Source organism: Eumetopias jubatus, unplaced genomic scaffold (genome assembly GCF_037043125.1).
Source record: "Eumetopias jubatus isolate StellerSeaLion01/CBP00866 unplaced genomic scaffold, mEumJub1_p1.0 scaffold_10, whole genome shotgun sequence".
Lineage (NCBI taxonomy): Eukaryota > Metazoa > Chordata > Mammalia > Carnivora > Otariidae > Eumetopias > Eumetopias jubatus.
This window is the reverse complement of record NW_028274816.1, coordinates 125,858,499-125,884,138: the sequence shown is the minus strand read 5'-3', so window position 1 is coordinate 125,884,138 and position 25,640 is coordinate 125,858,499. Positions and strand designations below refer to the sequence as shown.

Sequence of the window (25,640 nt, the reverse complement as noted above, 5' to 3'; positions counted from 1 at the left end):
TAGAGGTCCAACTTCATTTTTTCCCGTGTGGATATCCAGTTTTTATAGCACCATTTGCTGAAGAGACAATTTTTCCCCCATTGAATGATCTTGGCACTTTTGTCAAAAATTAGTTGGTCATGGACATATGGGTTTAGTTCTGTAGTTCCAATTCTATTACATTTACATATGTCTATCCTGCCAGTACCAAAAGTTTTATGGTTTTTTCCATATTGGTCTTAACACATTTTTGTTTGGTTTATCTCTAGATATTTTCCAATTTTGTAGCTATTATAGAAAGAAACTTTGAAAAATTATATTTTTAATCAGTTATTGCTAATAACTAGGATATCTATATATAGGTATATTTTTTAACAACTAATTATCTATTTACTTATTTTTTTTTAAGATTTTATTTATTTGTCAGAGAGAGAGAGAGCACAAGCAGGAGGAGCTGCAGGCAGAGGGAGAAGCAGGCTCCCCACTGATCAGGGAGCCGGACACGGGGCTCATTACAGGATGCTGGGATCATGACCCCAGGCTAAGGCAGCGGCTCAACTAACTGAGCCACCCAGGTGTCCCGATAATCAATTTATTTAAAAGGTTGATTTAAGCAACTGCAAGGTGACTTCAACCTCAACTTTTGGCTCAATACTGATGGAAGTAATATGCTTAACAATCTCAGAAGGACTGTGCAAATCAAGTAGTCGCTTGTGGATCCTTACCTGAAAATGATCCCTAAGTCTTAGAAACTTCACCGCAAGTTTTCTTATATTGATTCTCAGAGTCTTGGTAGGCATCTGAACTTTCCTTTCACTTTGCGATTCTTTACCTTTTTGCCTCTGATCAAGTAAGGCAGTACATACTTTCTCCAAAGATTTTACATTGTGGTTGGTTAGAGTAATTCTAATTTGGTGAATCACCACCTCTTATTCCATGGGTGTGTTCCTTGTGTCCTTAAAAGCCATGGAGGAGGCAAGCTTTCTTTTTTTTTTTTAAATTTTTTATTGTTATGTTAATCACCATATATTACATCATTAGTTTTTGATGTAGTGTTCCATGATTCATTGTTTGTGCATAACACCCAGTGCTCCACGCAGAATGTGCCCTCTTTAATATCCATCACCAGGCTAACCCATCCCCCTACCCTCCTCCCCTCTAGAACCCTCAGTTTGTTTTTCAGAGTCCATTGTCTCTCATGGTTCATCTCCCCATCCGACTTACTCCCCTTCATTCTTCCCCTCCTGCTATCTTCTTTTTTTTCTTTTTTCTTAACATATGTTGAATTATTTGTTTCAGAGGTACAGACCTGTGATTCAACAGTATTGCACAATTCACAGTGCTCACCATAGCACATACCCTCCCCAATGTCTATCACCCAGCCACCCCATCCCTCCCAACCTCCACCACTCCAGCAACCCTCAGTTTGTTTCCTGAGATTAAGAATTCCTCATATCAGCGAGGTCATATGATACATGTCTTTCTCTGATTGACTTATTTCACTCAGCATAACACCCTCCAGTTCCATCTACGTCGTTGCGAATGGCAAGATCTCATTCCTTTTGATGGCTGCATAATATTCCATTGTGTATATATACCACCTCTTCTTTATCCATTCATCTGTCGATGGACATCTTGGCTCTTTCCACAGTTTGGCTATTGTGGACATTGCTGGTATAAACATTGGGGTGCACGTACCCCTTCGGATCCCTACATTTGTATCTTTGGGGTAAATACCCAGTAGTGCAATTGCTGGATCGTATGGTAGCTCTATTTTCAACTGTTTGAGAAACCTCCATACTGTTTTCCAGAGTGGCTGCACCAGCTTGCATTCCCACCAACAGTGTAGGAGGGTTCCCCTTTCTCCACATCCCTGCCAACATCTGTCGTTTCCTGACTTGTTAATTCTAGCCATTCTGACTGGTGTGAGGTGGTATCTCATTGAGGTTTTGATTTGGATTTCCCTGAGGCCGAGCGATCTGGAGCACTTTTTCATGTGTCTGTTGGCCATTTGGATGTCTTCTTTGGAAAAATGTCTGTTCATGTCTTCTGCCCATTTCGTGATCGGATCATTTGTTCTTTGGGTGTTGAGTTTGATAAGTTCTTTATAGATTTTGGATACTAGCCCTTTATCTGATATGTCATTTGCAAATATCTTCTCCCATTCTGTCGGTTGTCTTTTGCTTTTGTGGACTGTTTCTTTTGTTGTGCAAAAGCTTTTTGTCTTGATGAAATCCCAATAGTTCATTTTTGCCCTTGCTTCCCTTACCTTTGGCGATGTTTCTAGGAAGAAGTTGCTGTGGCTGAGGTCGAAGAGGTTGCTGCCTCTGTTCTCCTTTAGGATTCTGATGGACTCCTGTCTCACATTTAGGTCTTTCAACCATTTGGAGTCTATTTTTGTGTGTGGTGTAAGGAAATGGTCCAGTTTCATTCTTCTGCATGTGGCTGTCCAATTTTCCCAACACCATTTGTTGAAGAGACTGTCTTTTTGCCATTGGACATTCTTTCCTGCTTTGTCGAAGATGAGTTGACTGTAGAGTTGAGGGTCCATTTCTGGGCTCTCGATTCTGTTCCATTGATCTGTGTGTCTGTTTTTGTGCCAGTACCATACTGTCTTGATGATGACAGCTTTGTAATAGAGCTGGAAGTCCGGAATTGTGATGCCGCCAGCTTTGCTTTTGTTTTTCAATATTCCTCTGGCTATTCGGGGTCTCTTCTGGTTCCATACAAATTTTAGGATTATTTGTTCCATTGCTTTGAAAAAAGTGGATGGTATTTTGATGGGGATTGCATTGAATGTGTCGATTGCTCTAGGTAGCATTGACATCTTCACAATGTTTGTTCTTCCAATCCATGAGCATGGAACGTTTTTCCATTTCTTTGTGTCTTCTTCAATTTCTTTCATGAGTATTTTATAGTTTTCTGAGTACAGATCCTTTGCCTCTTTGATTCAATTTATTCCTAGGTATCTTATGGTTTTGGGTGCAATTGTACATGGGATCGACTCCTTGATTTGTCTCTCTTCTGTCTTGTTGTTGGTGTATAGGAATGCCACTGATTTCTGTGCATTGATTTTATATCCTGCTACTTTACTGAATTCCTGTATGAGTTCTAGCCGTTTTGGGGTGGAGTCTTTTGGGTTTTCCACATACAGTATCATATCATCTGCAAAGAGTGAGAGTTTGATCGCCTCTTTGCCGATTTGGATGCCTTTGATTTCTTTTTGTTGTCTGATTGCTGTGGCTAGGACTTCTAACACTATGTTGAATAGCAGTGGTGATAGTGGACATCCCTGCCGCATTCCTGACCTTAGGGGAAAAGCTCTCAGCTTTTCCCCATTGAGAATGATATTCGCTGTAGGTTTTTCATAGATGGCTTTTATGATATTGAGGTATGTACCCTCTATCCCTATACTCTGAAGAGTTTTGATCAAGAAAGGATGCTGTACTTTGTCAAATGCTTTTTCTGCATCTATTGAGAGGATCATATGACTCCTGTTCTTTCTTTTGTTAATGTATTGTATCACGTTGATTGATTTTGCAGATGTTGAACCAACCTTGCAGCCCAGGGATAAATCCCACTTGGTCGTGGTGAATAATCCTTTTAATGTACTGTTGGATCCTATTGGCTAGTATTTTGGTGAGAATTTTTGCATCCATGTTCATCAAGGATATTGGTCTGTAATTCTCCTTTTTGATGGGGTCTTTGTCTGGTTTGGGGATCAAGGTAATGGTGGCCTCATAAAATGAGTTTGGAAGTTTTCCTTCCATTTCTATTTTTTGGAACGGTTTCAGGAGAATAGGTATTAATTCTTCTTGAAATGTTTGATAGAATTCCCCTGGGAAGCCATCTGGCCCTGGGCTTTTGTTTGTTGGGAGATTTTTGATGACTGCTTCAATTCCTTAGTGATTATAGGTCTGTTCAGGTTTTCTATTTCTTCCTGGTTCAGTTTTGGTAGTTGATACATCTCTAGGAATGCACCCATTTCTTCCAGGTTATCTAATATGCTGGCATAGAGTTGCTCATAATATGTTCTTATAATTCTTTGTATTTCTTTGGTGTTGGTTGTGATCTCTCCTCTTTCATTCATGATTTTGTTGATTTGGGTCATTTCTCTTTTCTTTTTGATAAGTCTGGGCAGCGGTTTATCAATCTTGTTAATTCTTTCAAAGAATCAGCTCCGAATTTCATTGATCTGTTCTACTGTTCTTTTGGTTTCTATTTCATTGATTTCTGCTCTGATCTTTATTATTTCTCTTCTCCTGCTGGGTTTAGGCTTCATTTGCTGTTCTTTCTCTAGCTCCTTTAGGTGTAGGGTTAGGTTGTGTATTTGAGACCTTTTTTTTCTTGAGAAAGGCTTGTATTGCTATATACTTTCCTCTCAGGACTGCCTTTGCTGTATCCCAAAGATTTTGAACAGTTGTGTTTTCATTTTCATTGGTTTCCATGAATTTTTTAAATTCTTCTTTAATTTCCTTTGTGTGACCCATTCATTCTTTAGTAGGATGCTCTTTAGCCTCCATGTATTTGAGTTCTTTCCAACTTTCCTCTTGTGATTGAGTTCTAGTTTCAAAGCACTGTGGTCTGAAAATGTGCAAGGAATAATCCCAATCTTTTGGTATCGGTTGAGACCTGATTTGTGATCTAGGATATGATCAATTCTGGAGAACATTCCATGGGCACTAGAGAAGAATGTGTATTCCGTTGCTTTGGGATGGAATGTTCTGAATATGTCTGTGAAGTTCATTTGGTCCAGTGTTTCATTTAAAGTCTTTATTTCCTTGTTGATCTTTTGCTTAGATGATCTGTCCATTTCAGTCAGGGAGTGTTAAAGTCCCCCACTATTATTGTATTGTTGTCAATGTGTTTCTTTGCTTTTGTTATTAATTGCCTTATAAAAGTGGCTGCTCCCATGTTAGGGGCATAGATATTTACAATTGTTAGATCTTCTTGTTGGATAGACCCTTTCAGTAAGATAGAGTGTCCTTCTTCATCTCTTATTACAGTCTTTGTTTTAAAATCTCATTTGTCTGATATAAGAATTGCCACCCCAGCTTTCTTTTGGTGTCCATTAGCATGGTAAATGGTTTTCCACCCCCTCACTTTCAATCTGGGGGTGTCTTTGGATCTAAAATGAGTCTCTTGCAGACAGCATATTGATGGGTCTTGTTTTTTAATCCAATCTGATAGCCTGTTCAGGGTAACTATTGAAAGATATGAATTTAGTGCCATTGTATTGCCTGTAAGGTGACTGTTACTGTATATTGTCTGTGCTCCTTTCTGATCTATGCTGCTTTTAGGCTCTCTCTTTGCTTAGAGGACCCCTCTCAATATTTCTTTTAGGACTGGTTTTGTGTTTGCAAATTCCTTTAGTTTTTGTTTGTCCTGGAAGCTTTTTACCTCTCCTTCTATTTTCAATGACAGCCTTGCTGGATATAGTATTCTTGGCTGCATATTTTTCTCATTTAGTGCTCTAAAGATATCATGCCAGTCCTTTCTGGCCTGCCAGGTCTCTGTGGATAGGTCTGTTGCCAATCTAATGTTTCTGCCATTGTAGGTTACATATCTCTTGTCCCGAGATGCTTTCAGGATTTTCTCTTTGTCTCTGAGACTCGTAAGTTTTACTATTAGATGTCGGGGTGTTGACCTATTTTTATTGATTTTGAGAGGGGTTCTCTGTGCCTCCTGGATTTTGATGCCTGTTTCCTTCCCCACATTAGGGAAGTTCTCTGCTATTATTTGCTCCAATATTCCTTCTGCCCCTCTCTCTCTTTCTTCTTCTTCTGGGATCCCAATTATTCCAATGTTGTTTTGTCTTATGGTATCGCTTATCTCTCGAATTCTGCCCTCGTGATCCTGTAGTTGTTTATCTCTCTTTTTCTCAGCCTCTTTATTTTCCATCATTTGGTCTTCTATATCGCTGATTCTCTCTTCTGCCTCATTTATCCTAGCAGTTAGTGCCCCCATTTTTATTGCACCTCATAAATAGCCTTTTTGATTTTGACTTGGTTAGATTTTAGTTCTTTTATTTCTCCAGAAAGGGTTTCTCTAATAACTTCCACGGTTTTTTCAAGCCCAGCTAGTATCTTTAAAGTCATGATTCTGAACTCTAGGTCTGACATCGTACTAATGTCAGTATTGAGTAGGTCCCTGGCAGATGGTACTACCTCTTGTTCTTTTTGCTGAGGTGATTTTTTTCGTCTTGTCATTTTGTCCAGAGGAGAACAGATAAATGAGAGAACAAAATGCTAACAGGTTAACAACGTCCCCAGCAAATATACTCTATACAAATCAGAAAAGACCTGAAACCAGGGGAAAAGAAAGGGAAAGAAAGAAAAAAGAAAGAGAAAAAAAAGAAAAAGATAAAAACAAACAAAAACAGAACAAAACAAAAAAAACCAGAATATGATCAAATATGATCAGGCTAGTGCATAGATTAGTGCCACACACTAGATTTTGGGTGTATTTTGGTCTGTTAGAAGAAAGTGCCTCCTAAAATTTTAAAGGAAGAAAGACTTATATATGTACAAAATAAGGATTGATACAATGAAGGGATGGAAGATGATTGTAAAGATGAAACTTATAAAAGGTTTTATAAATGGAATTGATAAGAAGTTGTTTGAAAGAAGAAAGAAGAAGATTTTAAAAAAAGAAAAAAGAAAAGAAAAAAAATGGGAGAGACTGTGATCAGGCAGGAGACTAGAACAAAGCCATACACTAGTGATTTAGGGTATATTTTGATCTGTTAGAAGAAACTGTATATCAAAATTTTAAAGAGAGAAGAACATATATATATGCCAAAAATAAGGGTAACTACTATGAAGGGATAAAATATGACTCTAAAAATGAAAAATAAAAAATGTTTTTTTAAAAAAGGGATTGGTAAGATGTTGGTTGAAAAAGGGAAAAAGAAAAATTCAAAAAACAGTTAAAAAAATTAACTTTGAAAAACTAATGAATCATGGTAAAAAAGCCATGAATTCTATGTGCAGTATTCCCCTAGCGCTGGAGTTCTCCCGTTCTCCTTGATCGGTAAACTTGGTCTTGGCTTGCTGGCTGTTCGTGCTGATCTTCTGGGGGAGGGGCCTGTTGCCGTGGTTCCCAAATGTCTTTGCCAGAGGCAGAATTGTCCCGCCGTTGTCGGTCCGGGCTAAGCAAGCTGCTTGGGTTTGCTCTCAGGAGCTTTTGTTCCCTGCAAGCTCTTGGCACAGCTTTGGAGGACCAGGGTGAAAATGGTGGCCTCCCACTCTCTGCCCGGAGGAGCTGAGAACTCGGGGCCCCGCTCCTCAGTGCACCCCCAGAGAAAAGCAGTCAATCACTCCCGTCTCCCTGGCCTCCAGCCGCACTCCACACTCACCCGGCCTGTGACCGAGCATTTCTATCTCTGGCACCCAACCCCATGTGGATCTCCAAACCCAGCAGATCCCTGAGGTGCGCTTCCCCGCCGCTCCTCCTGGGGGAGGGAGGGGAGTCTCCCCGGCTCTGCTGCTTGTTGGGTTCCTGCTGGAGGCGCAGTGGCCCAAGTGGGCCGGGGGTCACAGTTTATGGCCACCCTGAGCTGCGAGCCTGTGCCTCGGCTCTGTCTCTGCAGCGGCTTCCTCGCTCCAATACCTGAGCTCTGCTGCACTCAGGCACCCCCGGTCTTTCTGTGACCCAAGGGTCCTGAGTCCACACTGTACCGCGAGGTTTCCACCTCCCGCTTAGCCACTGGAGTGACGTCCCTCAGCGGAACCGACTTCTAAAAGTTCCAATTTTGTGCTCTGCAGCTCTATCACTTGCCAGAAGCGGCCGACGGAGGCCCCCTCCCCCGCCGTCTATCCTCCCGAATATCGCCTCGGATTCACTTCTCCGCACGTCCTACCTTCCAGAAAGTGGTCGCTTTTCTGTTCAGAGAGTTGTTGCTACTCTCTTCTTTGATCTCCTGTTGAGTTCGTAGGTGTTCAGAATGGTTTGATCCCTATTCAGCTGAATTCCTGAGACCAGACGAAATCCAGGTCTCCTACTCCTCCGCTGTCTTGCTCCAAGAAGAATTTTCTATAGTTTTTAGAGTACAGATCCTTTGCTTCTTTGGTTAGGTTTATTTCTAGGTATTTTATCGTTTTTGGTGCAATTGTAAATGGGATCAAGTCCCTAATTTCTCCTTCTTCTGTCTCATTGTTAGTGTATAGAAATGCAACTGATTTCTGTGCATTGATTTTATAACCTGCCACTTTGCTGAATTCCTGTATGAGTTCTAGCAATTTTGGGGTGGAGTCTTTGGGGTTTTCCAGATAAAGTATCATGTCATCTGCAAAGAGTGCGAGTTTGACCTCTTCTTTGCTGATCCGGATGCCTTTTATTTCTTTTTGTTGTCCAATTGCTGAGGCTAGAACTTCTAGTACTATGTTGAATGACAGTGGTGATAGTGGACATCCCTGCCATGTTCCTGACCTTAGGGGGAAATCTCTCAGTTTTTCCCCATTGAGAATATTTGCTGTGGGCTTTTCATATATGGCTTTAATGATATTGAGGTACGTTGCTTCTATTCCTACACTGTGGAGAGTTTTAATGAAGAAAGGATGCTGTACTTTGTCAAATGCTTTTTCTGCATCTATTGAGAAGATCATATGGTTCTTGTCCTTTTTTTTTCATTGATGTAGTGTATCACATTGATTGATTGCCGATGACAAACCACACTTGCAGACCAGAAATAAATCCCACTTGATCGTGGTAAATAATCCTTTTAATGTACTGTTGGATCCTATTGGCTAATATTTTGGTGAGAATTTTTGTATCCATGTTCATCAGGGATATCTGTCTGTCATTCTCCTTTTTGGTGGGGTCTTTGTCTGGTTTTGGGATCAAAGTAATGCTGGCCTCATAGAAAGAGTTTGGAAGTTTTCCTTCCATTTCTATTTTTTGAAACAGCTTCAGAAGAATAGGTATTAATTCTTCTTTAAATGTTTGGTAGAATTCCCCTGGGAAGCCATCTGGCCCTGGGCTTTTGTTTGTTTGGAGATTTTTGATGACTGCTTCAATTTCCTTGCTGGTTATGGGTCTGTTCAGGTTTTCTATTTCTTTCTGTTTCAGTTTTGGTAGTTTATATGTCTCTAGGAATGCATCCATTTCTTCCAGATTGCTTAATTTGTTGGCATATAGTTGCTCATAATATGTTCATATAATTGTATTTCTTTGGTATTGGTTGTGATCGCTCCTCTTTCATTTATGATTTTATTTATTTGGGTCCATTCTCTTTTCTTCTTGGTAAGTCTGGCCAGGGGTTTATCAATCTTGTCAATTCTTTCAAAGAACCAGCTTGTAGTTTTGTTGATCTGTTCTACTATTCTACTAGTCTGGCCAGGGGTTTATCAATCTTGTTAATTCTTTCAAAGAACCAACTCCTAGTTTTGTTGATCTGTTCTACTATTCTTTTGTTGATCTGTTTCTATTTCATTGATTTCTGTTCTAATCTTTATTACTTCTCTTCTCCTGCTGGGTTTAGGCTTGACTTGCTGTTCCTTCTCCAGCTCCTTTAGGTGTAAGGTTAGTTGTATATTTGAGACCTTTCTTGTTTCTTGAGAAAGGCTTGTATTGCTATATACTTCCCTCTTAGGACCACATTTGCTGCATCCCACAGGTTTTGAACAGTTGTCTTTTCATTTTCATTTGTTTCCATGAATTTTTAAAATTCTTCTTTAATTTCCTGGTTGACCCATTCATTCTCTAGTAGGATGTTCTTTGGCGTCCATGTATTTTTGGTCTTCCCAAGTTTACTTTTGTGATTGAGTTAAAGTTTCAAAGCACTGTGGTCTGAAAATATTCAGAGAATGATCCCAATCTTTTGGTACCAGTTGAGATCTGATTTGTGACCAGTAGGTGATCTATTCTGGAGAATGTTCCATGGGCACTAGAGAAGAATGTGTATTCTGTTGCTTTGGGATGGAATGCTCTGAATAAATCTGTGAAGTCCATCTGGTCTCCATCTGGAAGCCCTTGTTTCCTTGTTGATCTTCTGCTTAGATGATCTGTCCATTGCAGTGAGTGGGGTGTTAAAGTCCCCTACTATTATTGTATTATTATCAATGTGTTTCTTTAATTTTGTTATTAATTGCTTTATATGATTGGCTGCTCCTATGTTAGGGGCATAAATATTTACAAATGCTAGATCTTCTTGTTGGATAGACCCTTTAATTATGATATAGTGTCCTTCCTCATCTCTTATTATATCTTTGGTTTAAAATCTAATTTATCTGATATAAAGATTGCCACCCCACCTTTCTTTTGGTGTCCATTAGCATGATAAATGGTTTTCCACCCCCTCATTTTCAATCTGGAGGTATCTTTGGGTCTAAAATGAGTCTCTTGCAGACAGCATATCAATGGGTCCTGCTTTTTATTCAATCTGATACCCTGTGTCTTTTGATTGGGGCATTTAGCCCATTTACGTTCAGAGTAACTATTGAAAGATATGAATTTGGTGCCATTGTATTACCTGTAAAGTGACTGTTACTGTATATTGTCTCTGTTCCTTGCTTTGCTTAGAGGATCCCTTTTAATATTTCTTGTAGGGCTGGTTTGGTGATCACAAATTTTTTTAGTTTCTGTTTGTCCTGGAAGCTTTTTATGACTCCTTCTATTTTGGATGACAGCCTAGCTGGATAAAGTATTGGCTGCATATTTCTCTCTTTTAGCAACCTGGATATATCATGCCAGTCCTTTCTGGCCTGCCAGGTCTCTGTGGATAGGTCTGCTGCCAGTCTAATGTTTCTACCCATGTAGGTTACAGACCTCTTGTCCTGAGCTGCTTTCAGGATTTTCTCTTTGTCTATGAGACAAAGAGAAATGTCACTATTATATGTTGGGGTTTTGAGCTATTTTTATTGATTTTGAGTGGGGTTCTCTGCCTCCTGGATTTTGATGCCTGTTTCCTTCCCCAGATTAGGAAAGTTCTCCACTATAATTTGCTCCAATATACCTTCAGCCCCTCTCTCTCTTTCCTCTTCTGGGATTCCAATTATTCTAATATTGTTTCACTTTATGGTATCACTTATCTCTAGAATTCTCCCCTGGTGATCCAGTAGTTGTTTATCTCTCTTTTTTCCAGCTTCTTTATTCTCCATCATTTGGTCTTCTATATCACTAATTCTCTCTTCTACCTCATTTATCCTAGCACTTAGAGCCTCCATTTTTTATTGCATCTCGTTAGTAGCCTTTTTGATTTTGACTTGATTAGATTTTAGTTCTTTTATTTCTCCAGAAAGGGATTCTCTAGTGTCTTCTATGCTTTTTTCAAGCCCAGCTAGTATCTTTATAATAGTTATTCTTAACCCTAGTTCCAACATCTTACTTATATCCATACTGATTAGGTCCATAGCAGTCATATTACCTCTTGTTCTCTTTTTTGAGGTGAGTTTTAACATCTTGTCATTCTGTCCAGAGAAGAATAGATGAGAGAACAAAATACTAAAATGGAAACAACGACCCCAGAGAAATATACACTAAACAAATCAGAAGAAATCCAAAACTGAAAAAAGAAAATTAAAAAGAAGAGAATATAATCAGACATGTGAGCAGAATAGAGCAATACACTAGATTCTGTGTGTATTTTGGTCTGTTTTTTTTTTTTTTTTTAGAAAACTAGATCCCAAAATTGTAAAGAAAGAAAAACTTATATATGTATAAAAATGAAATTAAATACAATGAAAGAATAGAATGTAACTATAAAAATTAAAATTAAAAGACAAAAAAGAAAAAGAAGGAATATAAACAGACAGGTGAACAGAACAGAGCAATACACTATATCCTGAGTATATTTTAGTCTGTTTGTTAGAAGAAACTAAATTCCAAAATTGTAAAGAAAGAAAAACATATATATACAAAAATAAAATTAAAACAATGAAAGGATAGAATGTAACTGTAAGGATGAAAATTAAAAAGACTTTAACAAAAGAAGAAGACGAGGAAGAAGAAGAAGGAGAAGAAGAAGGAGGAGAAGGAGAAGGAGGAGGAGGAGGTTGAAAAATAAGAGAATATGATCAGACAGGTGAAGGGAACAGAGTCATGCACTAGATTCTGGGTGTATTTTCATCTGTTTGTTAGAAGAAACCTCATTCCAAATTGTAAAGAAAGAAAAATATATGTACAAAAATAAAATTAAATACAATGAAAGGATAGAATGTAACTGTAAAAATGAAAATTTAAAAAGATTTTTAAAAAAGAGTTGGCCTGTCTCTCTCTCTGTCAAAGAAAGAAAGAAAGAAAGAAAGAAAGAAAGAAAGAAAGAAAGAAAGAAAGAAAGAAAGAAAGAAAGAAAGAAAGTCTGGAATTGTGATGCCTCCAACTTTGCTTTTCTTTTTCAAAATTGCTTTGGCTATTTGGGGTCCTATAAGGTTCCATAATAAATTTAGGATTGTTCATTCTAGTTCTGTGAAAAATGCTCTTGGTATTGTGATAAGGATTGCATTAAATCCATAGGTTGCTTTGGGTAGTATAGATATTTTAACAATATTTGTTCTTCCAATCCATGAGCATGGAATGTCTTTATATTTCTTTGTGTCATCTTCAATTTATTTCATCAGTGTTTTCTATAGTTTCAGAGTACATGTCTTACACCTCTTTGGTTAGGTTTATTCCTAAGGTATCTTATTATTTTTGGTGCAGTTATAACTAGTTCATTCATTTTTCACTGCTTCATAGTATTTCATTATATGACCATACTGCAATGTACATTCTTATTCTCATTTTTGGGGGGAAGTTACCCACAGATATTTTTAAATTTGTTTTATTTATTTATTTAAAATTTCCTTAGAAATTTCCTTAGAAATTCCTAGACTTATTGAGAATACTCTGAAGAATTTTTTTATATCCTACCTAGATAGTATCCATCTTTCTGCCCAGGAAAAAATTAAGTAGTGTATGAGGAAACTCTTGAAAAGCCAGTATTTAATCTAAAGAATGTCTTATGTCCAATAGCAAATAGTATTTATGAATCTCCTCCCAAGTTTTTATTTCCTCTTTGGCTAATTCTCTTATTCCAATATGGGGGCAGTAAGGAAGGTAGTATAAACGCTCTCCCTTACCTCTCAGTTGGATTTGCCAACAAGTTAGTCACATTTTTGAGGGGGAGGGGATGTTTCCACTCTGGTTCATCCAATGCTCATTAACATACAATGATTTTGTTCTTGTTTTAAATAAGTGTGAAAGAGAGAAATTCTTTAAAGTCTGTGGGTTCTACTGTTACTCTCTTTGCTTTTACCCTCTCCAGCATAACCCAAAGAGTATCCTCTCCTGCTCTAAAGGTAGTGCTACAGATGCATAGCAACTTAATATCTACCCATGTGCCATGGTTCATATGCACACTCACACATGAACTAGGACATTCTCTAACTTGCTGCAGACTGCTAGTGCTTCTCTAGTGTGCTTGGCTATGATAGATTGCTAAGCAATAATCCTAGTGTTTGCACTGATATGCAGAGTGGAAGAAGATGTGCATTTGGTTACAACTCTAGTCAAACACTTCTCTCTTAGAGCCATAAAACCAAGAAAAGAAAAGGAGGCACAGCAATAGTAGGGTTAATAAATCAGAATTCTAAGCAAGCCTATCTGCAGCTGTCTTTTGACTGAGTGACCTCTGAGTTCAAGGACCATAAATTATAGCACTGCCCAAGGGCAAATTCTGAGGTTCAACTGAATATAGTTTCAAACAGGTACTGGGTTTTTTAGCAGGTTTATGCTTGGACATTCCCAAACCTTTTACAGATTGACTGATTCATTATACATTTACTTAATAATAATGATGCCTCATTTTGTGGCAGGCACTATGCTAAGCACCAGAATTCTTTTTCAGGATTACCTTCCTAAACACTTCATAGCATTAAAAACCTTTCAAATTCTTCCCCAACATGTACACCTTCACCCCTGTATTAATCCACCTTCTAACATACAAAGACTTACTCGGGTACTTTGGGCATAAATGCTTCCAACTAAATAAGTAGGGACACAAAAGAATTCCATATTCATATTTTGAAAGGTCCATCCTTAAAAATGACTTTTATCATTTCTTGCACTTAGTTCATTGCTCCCTGCTGGGAATGGCCTTGGTACAAACCTATTTAAGGGCATATATAGGAATGAATTATTATCCACATTCTAATAAGCTTTAGCAGATTCTTCACAAGAGGGCTTATAACATTAGTGGGACTGGCTACTGATTAAACTGGTGCAAATTGATCCAGCAAGGCTATTCAACTAAATTTGTGATGTTCTCCTTAAATACAAGCCCTGTCTGACTTCTCCAAAGAAGACATACAAATGGCTAACAGACACATGAAAAAATGTCCATCATCATTAGCCATCAGGGAAATTAAAATCAAAACTACATTGAGATACCACCTTACACCAGTTAGAATGGCAAAAATTGACAAGGCAAGAAACAACAAATGTTGGAGAGGTTGTGGAGAAAGGGGAACCCTCTTACACTGTTGGTGGGAATGCAAGTTGGTATAGCCACTATGGAAAACAGTGTGGAGATTCCTCAAAAAATTAAAAATAGAGCTACCCTATGACCCAGCAATTGCAGTACTGGGTATTTACCCCAAAGACATAGATGTAGTGAAAAGAAGGGCCATATGCACCCCAATGTTCACAGCAGCAATGTCCGCAATAGCCAAACTGTGGAAAGAGCCAAGATGCCCTTCAACAGATGAATGGATAAAAAAGATGTGGCCCATATATACAATGGAATATTACTCAGCCATCAGAAAGGATGAATACCCAACTTTTACATCAATGTGGATGGGACTGGAGATTATGCTAAGTAAAATAAGTCAAGCAGAGAAAGTCAATTATCATATGGTTTCACTTATTTGTGGAACATAAGGAACAGCATGGAGGACATTAGGAGGATGGGAAAAATGAAGGGGGGGAAATCGGAGGGAGAGACAAACTGTGAGAGACTATGGACTCTGAGAAACAAACAGGGTTTTACAGGGGAGGGGGTGGGGGGATGTGTCAGCCTGGTGATGGGTATTAAGGAGAGCATGTACTGCATGGAGCACTGGGTGTTATACAAAAACAATAATCGTGGATCACTACATCAAAAACTAATGATGGGGGCGCCTGGGTGGCTCAGTCGGTTAAGCGTCTGCCTTCGGCTCAGGTCATGATCCTGGAGTCCTGGGATCGAGTCCCGCATCGGGCTCCCTGCTCGGCGGGGAGTCTGCTTCTCCCTCTGACCTTCTTCCCTCTCATGCTCTCTCTCTACCATTCTCTCTCTCCCAATAAATAAATAAAAATCTTTAAAATAAAAAAATTAAAAAAACTAATCATGTATTATATGGTGACTAACATAACATAATAAAATTAAATTAAAAAAAAAAAAAAGCCCTGTCTGAAACTCAGCTGGCTTGATTCTAACATTTGTACAGAAGGTAGAATGACTAGAAAGGAGGAAAAGAAGCACTATTAAATACTATTGGAATCAAGATTCAATAGCTGTAGGAAAAGGAATTTTCCTACAAAACTTTGTTAATCTTAGGGCTATGAAATAAGAACAGATTTGAGCAAACATATTTTCTCTCTTTTAATATTTTATTTTTAACTAATCTCTACATCCAACATGGGGCTTGAACTTAAATCCCTAAGATCAAAAGTTGCACGCCCTACCAACTGAGCCAGCCAGGCACTCTGAACAAACATATTTTCAAAAAATGGCTTCTCAAAATGTCAGTTAAGCTCATATCCTGAAAAGTACAATAACTAGGATAAAGAAATGAGGAATTCACACGTATACTTAAACACAATATTTTCTTTGCAAAGATCTGTATTTGAGTGCATTCTGAGAGCTGCCTGAGAAGATAACATAATTTTAATTTTGACAAGTATGTAACAAGAATAAAGACCCTTCCTTTGTTATGTTGAAATTAAATTAACAGTTCCTATTCCCACTTCTTACACACTCTCTCACACACACACACACACGTTTACAAAGAGAGATTTAAAATATTAGGCTTAATAGTGACTGGTCACTGAATAAAGAAGTATAATGCATTGCAATTGATACTGCAATAAGCAATTGCAGTGTTTTCAGTATATATCATATACTGGGGTGAATAGACTTAAACAAAACACACTCCCCTCTACCATACATTGAAAAGCAATAACGGAAATTGAAAGTACAAGAACAGGAAAATACCACAAACTCTTGATTGGTAAGTTTTCTAGAGAGGCAATCAGTCACATTATGGAATACATGTGTGAAGTTTTGTATGTGCAAATTTGGTCACAAACCGATTAAAGTGAAAACCTAATTAAATTTATAACAATTTTGTTTGGCATGTTTAAAATGAAAGAGTTCATTTAAAAACCTGGCTGAAGGGCATCTGGCTGGCTCTGTCAGAAGAGCTTGCAACTTTTGATCTCGGGGTCATAAGTTCAAGCCCCACCTTACATGTTAGAGATTACTAAAAATAAATAAATAAACTTAAAAAAAAAAACCTGGCTGAAATGATTAAGGTAAAGGTAAAGTATATGTAGCAGTAATAGTGGTGGAGGGTGGGAGCGAGGGTTGCGGGGAGAGGCAGTGGAGAGGGACAGTCCAAGAAACTTTTTAGAAGTTAGTGAAGCTATGAAAATATTATGAGTTTACAATAAAAACAGAATACGTGTTGGAAAGTTTGGTTCTTAATGTGTACGTATTATAATGTATGTTAATAAGAAAAAATAGTAAATAATTGCTTTTAGTTGGTTTAACAGACAGAAAACGCTTTGGAGAAAAATAAGTACCTAAAAGTTATAAGTAGTATCTATATAGCAATTTATAGTTTAGAAAATGCTTTAATAATTATTATTATAATTCAATCTATCACAGCCTAGCACATACTAAACACTTAATGCTTTAAAATGAATAGAAGCAAATTTCAATTAATTAAATTGTTAAATTTCAGACAGTGTCAAGAATTTTTATTGCACAGGATTTCACTAAGTATCTGAAGTTAGAAGAACTGTAATGACAGGGATGAATGTCTTTCCCACTTATTTTTTTGTCTCTGATCCTATAAATTTCCAATGAGCATAATTATGTGGGATTTGGGTTAAGGATGGGGCTAGAAGTCAAACAGAATAAATGTGTGGTCAAAGTACAGAGGTAAAAAGGAGAAACAAACAAACAAACAAAAAACAATAAGCCTGCCAAATCACTTGTGTTCTTCATCTTATTTTTGTATTAATGGGTATGCGTCAGTCAGCTCTCAGCTAAATTTTCTCTTTAAGCACAAGATGAATAAAGTTGCCTCGAAAGTATTAATAGATGGTGAGGGGAGTACATTTTTAACTATTTCCCAAATTTAAAATACCCCTTGGATTATATTTTTTTAAAGGTAAAATCTTAAGGAATGCATCCCCAATGAAAATATAAATATTTTAAATTCCACTGTATAGGGGGAAGGCTAGTTCTCTACCTTGGGATTTGATTTCATCTGCTGTTGTTTCTGCCTCATTGCTGAGGGTGTCTAATGCAAAGCTGCCTGGTTCACTCTGTGAACTCTGAAAGAAGAAAAGAAACATGAATTTCTGAGAAAAGAAACCTTTTCCTCAAAGGTACATCAACTCTCCCAGTTAAAGAATGCAGATAAATGCCTTGTAGGAGTTACCAAACATACCTGCTTAATTTTTCTAGAATTTAATGCTGTGTATTAGAAGCAAAGCAGTAATCACAGTCTTACTGCATCAACAAGATAAAATGCATTGGCTCAACATGTCATCCCATCTTCCTGTGGCTAACAAAGTGATGTGCTAAGAATATTATCCCAGATGTACATTAATCCTCAAAGTATTATATAAGGTATACAATACTTTCTAGAAATATAATTTGAGACCACCGCATGTGAAATCGGACTTTTGAAAATGCTACTGTTTTACTATTAGAATCACTTTCCATGTTTGTGGTGGAAAGAAAAATAATTCATGGGCGCCTGGGTGGCTCAGATGGTTAAGAATCTGCCTTCGGCTCAGGTCATGATCCCAGGGTCCTGGGATCGAGTCCCGCATCAGGCTCCCTGCTCAGCGGGAGCCTGCTTCTCCCTCTGCTTCTCTCTCTCCCTCTCCCTCTGTCTCTCATGAATAAATAAATAAAATCTTTAAAAAAAAAAAAAGAAAAATAATTCATCTTAACTGAAGAAATTAAAGCTTGGTTTTCTGAATAAATGGTGGCAAATAGCTTTTTGTGCTCATGCTGATGTAGTTTTGTTTGTTTTGTTTTCATGCTGACATAGTTTTAAAAGAATGATAATAGCATATTTTTAAGACTCATATTAGTGAACTTAATGGTGAATCATATTTTTAATTGCCTCATCTTTTGTATAGAATGTTCTTCTTCATTGAAGTCTTGTATTCAAATAAATATAAAGTTACTTAAATTATTAACATGGGAATTATGTTTTCAGAATGAATAGTGAAGTTACCCTAAAAACTGGTGGTTATTGTACTCAGGGTAATAGTTCTGATTTTAGAAAGCATGCTTTATTTACCTATAGTTTATAATAGCTTTTCACAAATAATTTACCTGTCCATGGAAGCTTCCTGCAACTGACTCAAATGAATCAGCTTAATGATTAACATGAGTTTGCTCTTTCTCATTTACCATTTTGTTTACCTTTTTGAATACCCACATATTTTCTTTTCCTTCTTCATAAGGAAACTAATTTGTCCAGTTTACTCTCCAGCATTAACATCTGATTATTCATGAAAACTCTACCTCAGTAGGCTCTTTGACTTCAGGTGCTTCCTCTTTCCTTTCTTTGTCTTCTTTTCCATCTCCCTGAAATGAAAACAGTGTTAATAAGTGGCATCCAAAAGAAGCTAAAGATAAAATTAACATCTTATACTCTAGTATAGCAAGCTTTTTATGTAAAAAAATTTACGTAACAGGCAAACATCACACCAAATAAAATCATACAAAGTAGCTGTATTAACAAATTCAAACAGTAACAGACTTGTTATAAATGCCAACCAACTAGAAGCAGACTACTGTGACCCAACTATCATTTGACACCCCCCAACCCCTTTTTCTTAAGTAGACTACGTACCCAGCATGGAGCCCAACTCGGGGCTTGAACCATGACCTGGAGATCAAGACTGAGCTGAGATCAAAATTTGGATGCTTAACCAACTGAGCAATCCAGGCACCCCTGACCCCCCCTTTTTTTCAGCACTTTTGTCACAACCTGATGCAGAATATTTCAACTAAAAAGAGAAATAATTAAGTGATAAAATATGATATTGCATCTCAATTTTCTCAAGAATGTTGACTTCCAAATCCTCTCATAGTTAAGTGGTTAGAAATCTATGTAAGCCAGATACCTGAGCAGGTTTGGGTTCCTCTTGAGATGCTGACTCACTCATCTGGGCCACTGAAAAGTATCATCAAATGGTAGGGAAAAGTATTACCAGACCAATATTAATAACAAAATGAGAAAGAAAATATTAGTAAACAACAAAAAGTACTACAGAAGACCAAAATCACCCCCAACCCCCAATGCATGCCATCATTCTATTGAATGGTAAGTTCTCAACTGCTAAACTTTTCAAACTCTGCTACTGTTATTGCTGTTGTTACTGGCCAAAACTAGATTAGTGCTAGGCTAGTACCCAGGGAGACAGGAAAACTCAACCATTAATAATCACCACCATTATTATTTTAAAAAGAAACCCACACACGGCAACAATAATGCAAGTGAATTTTTTAAAAACATTATCACCCTCATGAATTTTTGAAATAACAATTCAGATGAGGTGAAGTGAAATTTTGATGGCTACCCAATTCATGTGAGAAAGGCATATAGACAGAGTAATAATCTCACTACAAAGCATTTTATTGAATGAGGAGTTCTGAGAGGAATGTGATTTATCTTGTTTATTCATATTAAAGAATTAAAATGGACAATTATCAGATCTCTACTTCACTGCAAATGACTGCAAATTCGGTCACAAATTATCAAAATCATTGCTGTGCCAAAAATCATTTAAGAATTTGTGTATATTTAGGCTAGGTGCTATGTAAAAACTAAATTTTATATCCGTGGCCTCTGCCTCTAGGGCAGTTACAATCTAGGGAATAATTTGAAATGGTATCTTTATACTGTGCTAGAGTATTTGCATTTCTTTTTATCAAAACAGCACATATTCTAGTTGAATAAACCGAAATTACTGCCTTTGGAGACAACAGATTCCAACACTTTAGAATAGCTGCCTCAAAGCCTTTTTGAAGTAGTTCATAAATAATAAATAATATAAAATAGATTTCTTTGGTAGGTCCCAACTGTACATTCTCACAGACTGCTTTCTTTGCTTTTGGTGTCCATCTCCTGAAATTGCTAAGAAGTTCCCTTCCGTTTCTTTTAAAATCCGTTTTGTTTGGATGCACCCAGATAAATCCAATGCAATAAACCTTTATTGGGTGTCTTCTCTATGCAGGTAGACATTAGGGTTGTAAAGATGAGTAAGATTTGTGCTCAGGGAAACAGGAAAACTTCCTTTGAAGAGTTCCTAGTTTAGTGATGGAAAAAGCGATAAACAGATGCAATTCAATCTGCAAAGTTCAAAAGTAGAGGTGCATATAAAACGCTAAGGAACACAGAGGAATAAGCAATTACTTTTCCCAGGGCGGTCAGGGAAGTTTTCACAGAAAGATAGATTTCTAAACTGGATTTTAACAGGCTAATAAGACATTTTTGTGTAAAGGAGCAGGGGGAAGAACGTTTGAGGCAGAAGGAGCAATACACACTAGGGTATGCAAGTTCAAAAAGTGAAATACTGATGGAGCAGAGCATACTTACATAAAAGAAAATTATAGGAGATGCGGCTGAAAAAGTCACTTTTCAATCTGTAAAGGTTTATCAAGCTGAATCAAGGAGTTTGGACTTTACTCTCTGCTTTTTAAGCACAGGATAGATGGGATCAAATTGGTGTCTTTTAAAAAGTTACCTCCACCAGCAAATACTAGAATTATGAAAGACTGGGGGAAGAGAGAACAAAGGTAGATTTTGCACCTGAAATGTTGCACCTGCAGTAAATGGCCCTCACTCTAGTCTAGGTTCTGCCAGACATTGCCAATACCCTAACCATACCCCTTCAGCTTTACTTTTACAGTACCTGTGGATGGTTTCTGACCTCAAGCACCTGGAATTCTGTCTGAGCATTCCTGCCAGTCCAAATGTGGGGATAGGCGAGAAGTGCGTGGGAGTTGATATCTTACAGGATAAGCCTCAGCCAGTGATGGATAAGAAATTGCATATAGTCCCATAGGTGGAATGTTTCTGTGTCTCAGAGTTCCCCAATGGGATAGAATCACAGTTGTCTACAGTGCAACCTGCCCAATGATACAGGTGTCTTTCACTTTTCTGTATTACTTCCCTACTCCCTTACCATTATTTCCTGGAACCACCTCCCAGATGAACTTGCACTCAACTCCTTGGATCAGGGTCTATTCTGAGGGAACCTAAACTAAAACAGATATAATGATCAGGACTGGGGGCAAAATTGGATCTAAAGAGTAAAAGAGAAATAGTTAATGTTCACTGAGTGTTTTTTTTCATATTTAGAAGGCTGAATGGATGATGATGCCATTAAATGAAATAAGGAAAGGAGAGAAAACAGGTTGGAGGAATGATAAGAGCTTGGGTTTGGAGGTGTTAACACGTTTAAGATACCTATTCAGTAGTCTGATAGAAGTTTCCAGCAAGAATCTTAATGACACTGAAATATATCATGGTGCATTGGTAGGAAGTTATGCAGAATCAGTTCCACTGGAAAATGATAGAAACACTGTCCAGTCTGAACAGTACTAACTTGCATTTTAATTACTCAAAACGCATAGCATTCTGCACACCTCATGCTCCCACCCATGAGATTGTAGAGTCATTCTACTTAGATTGTCAGCTATGAGACAGAGTTTTTGTGAATCTGTTAATGGCCCTTTACATGCACTCCCAGTAGATTTATAAATTGGTGAATTACAGCATTTGGCATCTTGATTGGCAAGACTGTCAGTCATATATTAAAGGGTAGCCAGTTATCCTTGAGGAAGGGGTTTCCCAGTGTAAGAGAGAAATCATACACAATTCTGATTTGTCAGACTAATAGAAGATCAGAAATGTCATTTAGCTAGATTTCATGAGTCTTAAACCCCTGGGTACTGACAGAAAGATGCATTTGCAGGAGGCTGCTAGTGGAACTCACCCATAAGAATATCTTCTAGGAGAAGAAAGAAAAAAGCTAAAGATAAACCCTTGCTGATGAACACTTAAAGGTAAGGCCAGGAAAGAAAAGCCAGGATAAGAGAGAGATAACTGCTGAGAATGGCAGGAGATTCCTGCAGCTATTTATCTGCACGCTGCTGGCCTGACTCCCATTATCAGCCTCTACCCACTGTGCATAGGTCACAGCAGGCTCCTGCAGCCCCACAAGTATATGCCAATGGCCAAGGTCTGTACAGCTATTGGTGGATCTGGATTGAACCCCAACCCCTGTCATTGGTCTGCATAGCTCCACTCACTTGCAGTTAACCCTACAGTTGTACACCTGCAATACACCAGCCCCAACTCCCATCACTGGCCTCCCCTGCCAAACACATGCCTACAGCTAGCCCCTATAGTCACCCATGTACACATTGACAGCCAGAGCCTATGTGCCTGCAGTTGGTCCCAGCCCCTGCTGAGGGCCCTAACCTTCACTACTGCACATCTGTCTGCAACTGGCCCCTGCAGCCAGCCTCCTCAACTGACCCCACAGCCAACTCTGTGCACACCACTGGCTGTGGCCACCATCACTGTCTGGCATGGTCCCTAGCCAGTAGACTGGAGGTTCTGTTAAAGAATCCAACAGTCCTGGGGTACCCCGGTGGTTCAGTTGCTTAAGCATCTGACAATTTTGGCTCAGGTCATGATCTTGGTGTCCTGGGATCGAGTCCTGTGTCGGGCTCCATGCTTAGCAGGGAGTCTGCTTTAGGATTCTTTCCCTCTCCCTCTGCCCCTCCCCCAGCTCAGGTGCGCTCTCTCTCTCTTTCTCTAAAATAAAATAAAATAAATAAATCTTAAAAAAAAAAAGAATCCAACAGTCCTCACAGCCATTGTGTACTGCCTGAAGCTCTCACCAAGGATTATGCAGTTGTTGATGTCATGGACCATAGCTTCCTGAGTCAATGAGACACCATGCCACCCCCCACCCATCCCCATCCACAGGCACTACATACCCTCACACTTGGCATCCTGCAGCACTAGACCAAGGGTCAGGGCATGTTCCAGCATGCCCCCAAATACAGGTGAAGGTCTTTCCCTACCAAAATGATTCCATAAAGTCTGGAAGAGGTGACTCTTCTTCAAACACACAAACACCTACAAAAGTGACAGGGATCACAAAGAATCAAGAAAACATGACACCACTAAAGGAACACAGTAAACTTCCAATAATGGACCCCAAAGAAGTAGAGATTCATAAATTACCCAAGAAAGAATTCAAAATAATTGTTTTAAAGATGCTCAGAATGCTACAAGAGAACAGAGATAAACAGTTTGATAAAATAAGGAAAATAATAAAAGAATGAAATGATAAGTTCCACAAAGAGAAAAACATAAAAAGGAACACCAGAAATTTTAGAGCTGGAGAATACAAGGACTGAAATGAATTCAATGAAGAGTTTCAATAGCAGACTAGATCAAGCAGAAGAAAGAACGGCGAATATGAACACAGATTCATTATTATTATTATTATTGAAGTATAGTTGATATACAATGTTACATTAGTTTCAGGTGTACAACATAGTGATTTGACAAATCTATACACTATGCTATGCTCACCACAGGTGTAGCTATCAACTGTCACCATGTAATGCTGTTATAATACCATTGACTATATTCCCTATGCTGTACTTTTTATCCCTGTGACTTATTCATTCCATAGCTGGAAGCCTGTGTCTCCCATTACCTTCCATTTTGCTTATCCCTCAATTCTCTCTCCTGTGACAACCATCTCTTTGTTCTCTGTATTTATGAGTTTGTTTTTGCTTTTTGTTTATTTATTTTGTTTTTATAGATTCTACATATAAGTAAAATCATGTGGTATCTGTCTTTCTCTGACTTATCTCATTTAGCATACCCTCTGGGTCCATCCATGTTGTCACAAATGACAAGATCTCATTCTTTTTTTATGGCTGAGTAATATTCCCGTGTGTGTGTGTGTGAGAGAGAGAGAGAGAGAGAGAGCAAAAGAGAGAGAGTGACATCTTCATCCATTCATCTATTGATGGACACTGGGTTGTTTTCACATCTTGGTAATTGTAGATAATGCTGCAATAAACATGGGAGTGCATGTATCTTTTCAAATTAGCATTTTCATTTTTGGGGGGGGTAAATACTAAGTAGGAACACAGATCATTTGAAATGATCCAGTCAGAGAAAAGCAAAGGGAAAAAAATGAAGGTAAATGAAGAAAACCTATGGGATTGATGGGACACCATTAAGAGAAACTATGTATTATGAGAGTCTAAGGAGAGAGAGAAAGGGGCAGAGAGCTTATTTTAAAAAATATATCTGAGAACTTCCCAAATCTGGGGAGATATTTGCACATCCAAGTTCATGAAGTTCATAGGTCTGCAAACAAAGTCAACCAAAAGACATCTTCCCCTGGACACATTGTAATAACACACTGTCAAAACCCAAAGACAATGATAAATCTTGAAAGCAGCAATAGAAAAGAAGTATGTCACTTACAAGGGAATCCCATAAGACTATCAGTGAATTTCTTATCAGAAACCTCACAGGCCAGGAGAAAGTGGGGTGATATATTTAAAGTAATCAATACCCTGCCTGGCAAAATTCTCCTCAGAAATGAAAGAGAGACAGTCTTTCCCAGACAAACAAAAGCTGCCTTACAAGAAATGTGAAAGGAGTTCTTCAAGCTGGCACAAAGGGACACCAATTAGTAACAGAAAAACATACGAAAATATAAAACATACTGATAAATATAACTATATAGTCGAATTCAGAACACTTCAACACTGTAATATGGTAGTGGGTATTAATCAGTTAATTCTAGCATAAAGGTCAAAGGACATAAGTATTAAAAATAACTATAGCTACAAAATTTGCTAATGGATATACAATATAAAAAGATGTAAATTGTGGCATCAAAAACAAAATGGGAGGGTAAAAAGGTAGAGCTTTTGTATGTAGTTGAAATTAAATTGTTATCAACTTAAAATAATTATTATAATCAATGTTTCATGGTAACCACAAAGCAAAAACCTACAGTAGATGCACAAAAGATAAAAAGAATGGCATCAAAGCATACCACTATGAAAAATCATCAATTCACAAAGGAAGGCAGTAAGAGAGGAAGAAAGCACAAAGGAATTATGAAACAGCCAGAAAACCATTAACAAGATGATATTACTAAGTTCTTCCCTATTGATAATTACTCGAAATGTATATGGATTAAATTCTCTGTCAAAATGCATACAGTGACTGGATGGGTGAAAAAACAAGACACAACTATATGCTGCCTAAACAAGAGACTCACATCAGCTTTAAGGACACACATAGGCTCAAAGTGAAGGGATAGAAAAAGAGAGTACATGCAAGTGAAACCAAATTAGAGCAGAGGTAGCTATACTTACATCAGACTTTGAAATA

At 38.0% G+C, this 25,640-nt stretch overlaps 1 protein-coding gene across 1 annotated transcript in view; it reads right to left on the bottom strand.

Moving 5' to 3' along the window:
- The window catches only part of EFCAB5 (EF-hand calcium binding domain 5), a 184,239-nt gene that overhangs the window by 142,218 nt on the left and 16,381 nt on the right, over window positions 1-25,640 (bottom strand). Inside the window, exons 2-4 of the mRNA XM_088028403.1 lie at window positions 19,315-19,364; window positions 18,710-18,772; window positions 17,415-17,499 (exon numbers count right to left, since the gene is read on the bottom strand). Of these exons, the coding sequence (XP_087884529.1) occupies window positions 17,415-17,499; window positions 18,710-18,772; window positions 19,315-19,356 (190 nt within the window). The 5' untranslated portion in view covers window positions 19,357-19,364. The remainder of the gene's footprint in view (window positions 1-17,414; window positions 17,500-18,709; window positions 18,773-19,314; window positions 19,365-25,640) is intronic.